This window comes from Cebus imitator, unplaced genomic scaffold (assembly GCF_001604975.1).
Source record: "Cebus imitator isolate Cc_AM_T3 unplaced genomic scaffold, Cebus_imitator-1.0 Scaffold38, whole genome shotgun sequence".
Classification (NCBI taxonomy): Eukaryota; Metazoa; Chordata; class Mammalia; order Primates; family Cebidae; genus Cebus; species Cebus imitator.
In genome coordinates, this window is record NW_016107353.1 from 10,355,389 (window position 1) to 10,363,954 (window position 8,566).

Below are 8,566 nucleotides of genomic sequence, written 5' to 3' on the forward strand. Positions count from 1 at the left end.
AACCCAGGAGGCGGAGGTTGCGGTGAGCCGAGATCGTGCCATTGCACTCCAGCCTGGGTAACAAGAGCGAAACTCTGTCCCAAAAAAAAAAAAAATAAATAAATAAATATATATATTTTATGTTAAAAACCCTCAGCAACCTAGCCACTGAAGGTACATACTTTAAAATAATGAGTTATCTATAACAAACGCTCAGCCAACATACTGAATGGACAAAACCTGGAAGCAAATGAGTGCAGTATCTCATGCTAGTAATTCCAGCAGAAAAACCCCCATCTCTACTAAAATGCAAAAATTAGCCAGCTGTGGTGATGGGTGCTTGTAACCCCAGCTACTCAAGAGGCCGAAGAAAGAGAATCACTTAAACCCTGAAAGCAGAGGCTGCAGTGGGCCGAGACTGTGCTACTGCACTTCAATCTTGGAGACAATGGGAGACTCTATATCAAAAAGAAAAAAAAAAAGGCTTGAAACATTCCTCCTTTAAAACTGTAACAAGGCAAAGATGCCTTCTCTCAACACCACTATTCAATATAAAATTGGAAATCCTGGTCAGAACAATCAGGCAAAAGATAAAAATAAAAGGCATTTGGCAGGGCATGGTGGCTCGCATCTATAATCCCAGCACTTTGGGAAACCAAGGTGGGCATATCACAAGGTTAGCAGTCCAAGAACAGCATGACCAACATGGTGAAACCCCATCTCTACTAAAAATACAAAAATTAGCCAGGCATGATGGTGGGTGCCTATACTCCCAGCTACTCAGGAGGCTGAGGCAGGAGAATGGTTTGAGCCCAGGAGGAAGAGGTTGCCGTGAGCCGAGATCCTGCCATTGTACTCCAGCCTGGGTAACAAGAGCAAAACTCTGTCTCAAAAAAAATAATACAACCCCAAAAAGTCAAGTCAAAGGAATCTATAGGACCAAGAAAATAGGTGGCAAAAGATAAGCACATAGATGACAAACAGCTGTGATTAATAAAATTCTCTATCCTTTGTGTTCTCCAAGAACACTTCATGGAAGAAAAAAACAAAAACAAAAAACCCTCTCCATTATGACTTAAATGGTGCTCTGTTTTCTCATCTATCACACAGCGAGAAAAACACTTTGCACATTTTCTCATTTTTCTCAAGTTGCTGGGATTACAGGTGTGCACCACCATGCCCAGCTAATTTATTTGTGTTTTCAGTAGAGATGGGGTTTCACCATGTTGGCCAGGATGGTCTTGATCTCTTGACCTTGTGATCCGCCCACCTCGGCCTCCCAAAGTGCTGGGATTACAGGTGTGAGCCACCACACCTGGCAATAATCTTAAAAATCTTATAGTTGCAACTAGCTCCTGTCGCAGTACTCCTTTCAAATTCAATTTTTTTACCTATATCTGTTTTATTTTAAAAAGGAAACTGCCTCAAAACAACAACTTCCTCTTCAGTAAGATCCTCCCAATCCTCTTTTATATTAACCTTAACTGCATCTGCCTATGGATCTCCAGTTAGTATAGAGACTTCTTCTCTGGCTCGTATCATCAGGCTGGGACATCTGCAAGGGAGGCTCCCCAAAAGAAACTAACTGGGCCTTTAATAACCTACAATTTCAGGCTCAATATTAGCTATATATTAGCTTGGAGTTACTGGGCATAAGCTTTAATTTTCATGTCAGAGTTATTAACTTGGTTTTTGAAGCTAAAACTAAGTGCTACAAAAATTCAGCAAAATTACCCAAACACAAGTGTTCATTTAAGGGAAGAAATTTTTTTTTTTTTTTTTGAGATGGAGTTTCGCTCTTGTTACCCAGGCTGGAGTGCAATGGCGCGATCTCGGCTCACCGCAACCTCCATCTCCTGGGTTCAAGCAATTCTCCTGCATCAGCCTCCCGAGTAGCCGGGACTACAGGCGTGCACCACCATGCCCAGCTAATTTTTGTATTTTTAGTAGAGACGGGGTTTCACCATGTTGACCAGGATGGTCTCGATCTCTTGACCTCGTGATCCACCCGCCCCGGCCTCCCAAAGTGCTGGGATTACAAGCGTGAGCCACCGCGCCCAGCCAAGGGAAGAAATTTTTAAGATGCTTACATTTTATATCTCAGTAAGAAAAGCAAAAGTATTCCTTTCAGACAATAAATGTATTATTATTTCTATCAAAAACCATGCAGTAAACAATCAGTCAGCAGAACGCAGTGGCTCATGCCTATAATCCTAGCACTTTAACAGGCCGAGGTGGCCAGGTCACTTGTTGTCAGGAGTTTGAGAACAGCCTGACCAACATGGTAAAAACCCTGTTTCTACTAAAAGTACAAAAATCAGCCAGGTGTGGTGATGTGTGCTTGCAGTCCCAGCTACTTTGGGAGGCTGAGACAGGAGAATGGCTTCAACCCAGGAAGCAGATGTTGCAGTGAGCTGAGGTTACACCATTGTACTCCAGAATGGGCCTCTCAGTGAGCCTCCATCTCAAAAAACAACAAAACAAACAACAACAAAAGAAAAAACAGGCTATAGAACAAAAATATTCACTGTCAGAAATGTACCCTGCTAAAAAAAGGAAATGAAGTTTTCAGGAATCTATGTAACTCACCAATTATCTACCACATTTTTTTTGTGGAAATGTATTCATTGTCTATAGCTGATATTGAAGACAGATTTTCATTATACATTTTTTTCCTTGGTAACTACCATTCTAAAAGCTAGATGGAATTTTGCTCGAAATCGCTCAGTCTTAAAAAACACATCCGAGGAAATTTCCAAACTCACTCTGAGAAAGAAAAAGGTAAATACAAATGTTAAACAAATATATTATTAGATATTAACTTTTTAAACTCACCTCTTTTATGGTCTTTGTAAATATTTGCTTATCTTTCAAGCTCTACTAATAAAGTACAATATACAGTTAAAAAACTGAGGTTAGCTGGGCACAGTGGCTCACACCTGTTATCTCAGCACTTTGGAAGGCCCAGGCAGGTGAGTCACTTGAGGCCAGAAGTTTGAGACCAGCCTCGTTAACATGGTGAAACTCCATCTCTACTAAAAATACAAAAACTAGCTGAGTGTGGTTTTTGCACAACCTGTAGGTCCAGCTACTTGAGAGGCTGAGGCATAAGAATCATCTAACAAGATTTGGAGGTTGCAGTGAGCTGAGATTTCATCATTGTACTCCATCCTGGGTAATGCAGAAAAACTCTCTTTGAAAAAAAAAAAAAAATGACTGGGAGTAGTAGCTCATGTCTGTAATCCCAGCACTTTGGGAGGCCAAGGCGGGAGGATTATATGGTCAGGAGTTCAAGAGCAGCCTGAACAACATGGTGAAAACACATCTCTACTAAAAATACAAAAATTAGCTAGGCGTGGTGGTGCATGCCTGTAACCCAAGCTACTGGGGAGGCTGAGGCAGGAGAATTGCTTGAACCCAGGAGGTAGTGGTTGCAGTGAGCCATGACACCACTGTACTCTAGCCTGGGTGACAGAGCAAAACTCTCAAAAATAAATAAACAAAAAACTGAGATCAAAATAGGTAAACAAACCTTTTCAAGGTACAGATAAGTCTTACTCATGTGTCAAGTCGGGCCATCCAATTACTTGAGAGATTGTCCCACCTCATCCTGCTCACTTGAGTGCTCAATAACCCCCGTCTCAGGAGACTCTAAACTATGCCCCAGTGACTGCCTTAGGCACATTTTACTCTGCAAGTTCTCACACCATTTCACTGGGGTCAGTGTTTAGTTTTTAGTTTTTTTGTTTGTTTATCTTTTAAAGTGCTGTTTGGTTTTTTTTTCTAGAAGATTTTTACCATTTTTCTTGCATTACTTTTCTGACCCATAAATGAATCCAGGAGGCAGAAATTAGTTTTCTCCTCAATACTAGTATCTGATTGGCTGATCAGCAATGTGTCTCCAATAAATGAAAGCTGAATTGGGTAAAGATAACATTAATTTCTCAAGGAATTAGCTTTAAAAAAAATGCACCAGGAAATGTCTCTTAGCCTCAGGGCATTCACCTGTGCACTTGAGAAGCTACACTCAATACCTCAAGTTGTCATATGAGAGAAAATGACATAGAAGCTAATATTCACTAGACACACTGTGGCAGAAATAGCCATGTGCCATGGTGGGTATCTTGGTTTATCACCATACAGTACTGAAACCCAGGTCCAAGACTGAAGGGTGACTGAAGACACATCGCCCTATAAAGTTTCCAAAAGGAAAACTTGACCCAAAAACATTCTGTAAGATACCTGTGTCTGGGGAAAATAGAAAAAAAAACACAGAGATATTTCGCAATACAGTGTCAGATTATTCTTTGCTTTCTTCTCATAGAAAATATTTGCAAAAAGAAAACAAATCTTTCTAAATGTGCCATCAAATGCTTTATCAAAAAATAATTAATTGCCCAGGTGCAGTGGCTCACGTCTATAATCCAAGATATTTGGGAGGTGGAGGTGGGTGGACCGCTTGAAAGCAGGAGTTCGAGACCAGCCTGGCCAACATAGTAAAACCCCATCTCTACTAAATACAAAAAATTAGTCAGGCGTGGTTGTGGGTGCCTGTATTTCCAGCTACTTGCGAGACTGAGACAGGAGAATCATTTGAGCCCCGAAGGCGGAAGTTGTAGGGAACCTAGATTATGCCACTGCACGCCAGCATGGGCAACAGAGCAAGGTTCCATCTCAAAAATTAGAAATAAAAATCATTAATTAAAATGTATCAAAATGTAAACTAGGCCGGGTGTAGTGGCTCATACCTGTAATCTCAGCACTTTGGGAGGCTGAGGTGGGCGGATCACAAGGTCAGACGTTTGAGACCAGCCTGGCCAACATGGTGAAACCTTATCTCTGCTAAAAATACAAAAAAAAATAGCTGGGCATGGTGGTGCGCACCTGTAGTCCCAGCTATTATAGAGGCTGAGGCAAAAGAATCACTTGAACCAGAGAAGCGGAGATTGCAGTGAGCCAAGATCACACCACTGCACTCCAGCCTGGGAAAAAGAGTGAGACTCTGTCTCAAATATTAGGGAGGGAAAACTGGCATTTGGGAATATCAGATGAAGCTGGAAATTTAGTATTGTACTGCAAGCCAGAGTCAGGCTGGAGGAATAGGGGATGACGTGCGGACTAGAGGCCCTGCTTGGGACACGTGAAAAATTCAGGGAAAAATCAGTCCCCTGTGGAGTGTGAAAATAATTAAGTGGCAGGCAATTAGACTGAGTTGGCTCTAGTGTCTGGATTTCTACTTCTAAAAAAAAAAATCTAAACTCAAGAGCATTTCTTGGTAATTATTACACTGGAGGAAACAAAATTCAGGCTTAACCAACTATAAACTGCCAATTAAGCTCTGATTACATAACCAGGATATTTTCACTTTGATTGTATAAATTAAGAAACTAGGCTGGGTATGGTGGCTCATGCCGGTAATCCCACAACTTTGGAACACTGAGGTGGGTGGATCACCTAACGTCATCAGGAGTTCAAGACCAGCCTGGCCAACATGGTGAAATCTTGTTTTAAAAATTTTTAAAAATGGTCAGGTGCTGTGGCTCACGCCTGTAATCCCAGCTTTTAGGGAGGTAGAGGCGGGAGGATAGCTTGAGCCCAGGAGTTCGAGACCTGCCTGGGTGATATAGCGAGACCCTGTTCTCTACAAAAAAAAGAAAGAAGAAAAAAATTGGCCAGGTGTGCTGGCGGGTGCCTGTAGTCCCATCTACTATAGAGGATGAGGCAAAAGAATCACTTGAACCAGAGAAGTGGAGATTGCAGTGAGCCAAGATCACACCACTGCACTCCAGCCTGGGAAAAAGAGTGAGACTCTGTTTCAAAAAGAAAAAAAAAAAGTAAATAAATAAAAATAAAACACTACATAACGATACCTAGCCAATTACTGAACTTTATTTTCTTTATCATGAAACTTATAAAAATCTTTCCTTCAAGCTCCTTCCATGGACGACAAATTACGAACAGCAGCTAGGTGCTCTACAATTTTTCAATCACTCTTTGATTAATTTTTAAAATAGTTTCACAGTGATGCCCGTAAAATTTTAATAGAATAAAAGAGGGCCTGGGAACCCCACTGACCAAAGTTCTTCCCATTCATGAACCAGCGCCCAGAGTCAGGATTCTCCCCTGAAAACCCTCCCAGGCTCCCTGCACAATCTGGGAGAGACGCGGCATTTCGGGTGCAGAGATGTCCAAAGAGGGCGCTAGGCCAAGGCACAGTCACTGAGCAAGGAAGAGAGGACGCCAGGGGTGGCTGTCAGCGCAGCCGCCATCTTATAACCGAAGGGACCTTAAGGCCGAGCTGGGCAAGGAGAACTCGGGACGCAGATTGCGGAGCTGACTGCAGGGAGACCAGAGTCCTGCCACAGCCACTTCCCACCAGTTCCAACCAACCCCCTCCCCTCTCTCGGGATGTCTAGCACTCTCACCATTTCTAGGCTTCCAGGGGGTCCTGGCATCTTAGCTGCGGATCTCCAATACCTGCAGATCACAGGGCCACAGAGGAAGGGTCTCTAAGAGCAGAAGACAGAGGAGTGAAGAGGAGACCTGGAGCTCGCGCTGCAGCCAAAGGCCCCGCCACATCCCGGAAACCGCCCTGTCCACTCCAGCTGTGTGTCTGATTGGACAGTTCCCAGCCCAACGTCCCTGATTGGATAACGTTAAAGACCCCGCCTACTCAGGCCCGGAGAGACAAGATGTGATCACACGCGGGGCTGAAGGAAGAAAGAGCGACAGCCTAAGCTGCAGCCTTTTCATGCAGGGCTTCCTCCCTGAGCTGAGCCAGGCCCACGCCAGAGCATGGAAAACTTCTCTTTTTTGCGTTCTGTTTTTTAATGTGTTAAACATATGAACAAAAATATTTTATGTATATTAATAATTATTTATGTATATTAATAATAAATTTTTTTAAAGAGAAAATCAACTTTTACTTTAGTAATAATGTATTCTCAATACTAAAGCTAATTTGATAAAACATTAAACATTTCCATCAGTTGGGCGCGGGGGTTCACGCCTGTAATCCCACCACTTTGGGAGGGTGAGGCTGGCAGATCATGAGGCCAGGAGTTCGAGACCATCCTGAGCAATATAGTGAAACCCCTTCTCTACTAAAAACACAAAAATTTGCCAGGCGTGGTGGGTGCATGTAATCCTAGCTACTCCAGAGGCTGAGGCAGAGAATTGCTTGAACCCGGGAAACAGAGGATGCCTTTGGCCAAGATCGCACCCCTGCACTCTAGCCTGGCCGACAGAGTGAGCCTCCGTCTCAAAAAAAAAAAAAAAAAAAAATAACTGGGCAGCCTCGCGCAATGGCTCACATCTGTAATCCCAACCCTTTCAGAGGCCGAGGCGGGCATATCACCTGAGGACAGGAGTTCGAGATCAGCCTGACCAACATGGTGAAATGTCATGTCTAATAAAAATACAAAATTAGCTGGGCTTGGTGGTGCATGCCTGTAATCCCACCTACCTGAGAGGCTGAGGCATAAGAATTGCTTGAACCCTGGAGGTGGAGGCTGCAGTGAGCACAGATCGCATCTTACACTCCAGCCTAGGCAACAAGAACAAAATTCTGTCTCAAAAACAAAACAAAACAAAAAAATTAGCTGGGCATGGTGACACGCACCTGTAATCCCAGTTACTCAGGAGGCTGAGGCAGGAGAATCACTTTAACCCAGAAGACGGAGGTTGCAGTATGTCAAAATCATGCCACTGCACCCTACCCTGGGCAACACGGCGAGACTATGGAAATTTAGTATTTCCAGAGTCTCAAAAACAATTTTTTTTAATTTTTTTTAAAGTCCATCAAGGCCAAACGTGGTGACTGATGCCTGTAATCCCAGCACTTTGGGAGGCCAAGGCGGGAGGATCACCTGAGGTGGGGAGATCAAGACCAGCCTCACCAACATGGAGAAACCCAGTCTTCTACTAAAAATACAAAAGTAGCTGGGCGTGGTGGCACATGCCTGCAATCCCAGTTACTTGGCAGGTTGAGGCAGGAGAATTATTTGAACCCGGGAGGCAGAGGTTGCAGTGAGCCGAGATAGTGCCATTGCACTCCGTCTTGGGCAACAAGAGTGAAACTCCATCTCAAAAAAATAATAATAATTAAAAAAATTTGTTTAAGTCCATCAAATTTGTCTTTTGGAACACTCTAGACTTTCATACATATTTTAAGATCTCATAATTTTTAAACTTTTTTTTCTAGAGGAAGTCCTTCTCTGTCGCCCAAGCAGGAGTGCAGTGGTACGCGATCTGGGCTCACTGCAGCCTCTGCCTCCCAGGTTCAAGTGATTTTCCAGCCTCAGCCTCTGGAATAGCTGGAATTACAGGTGTGTGTCATCATGCCAAGTTTATTTTCGGATTTTAAGTAGACTGGAATTTACCATGTTGCTCAGGCTGGTCTTAAACTGCTAAACTCAAAATGACCCCCCTGCCTGGACCTCCCAAAGTGTTGGGATTACAGGCATGAGCCACCATGCCTGGCCTTTGTACACTCTCTATGAAAAAAAAAATTTTTTTTTAAGCCGGGTGCGGTGGTGCGTGCCTGTAGTCCTAGCTGCTCAAGAGGCTGAGGTGGGAGGAGTGCTTG

The 8,566-nt window shown here is 43.4% G+C and overlaps 1 protein-coding gene across 1 annotated transcript in view; it reads right to left on the reverse strand.

The window, feature by feature from the left end:
- LOC108301902 (zinc finger protein 254-like) overlaps positions 1-6,671 on the reverse strand; it is a 32,277-nt gene extending 25,606 nt beyond the window's left edge. Inside the window, 1 exon segment of the mRNA XM_037737434.1 lies at positions 6,457-6,671. Within this exon segment, the coding sequence (XP_037593362.1) occupies positions 6,457-6,558 (102 nt within the window). The 5' untranslated portion in view covers positions 6,559-6,671.
- Positions 6,672-8,566: the final 1,895 nt, after the last annotated feature.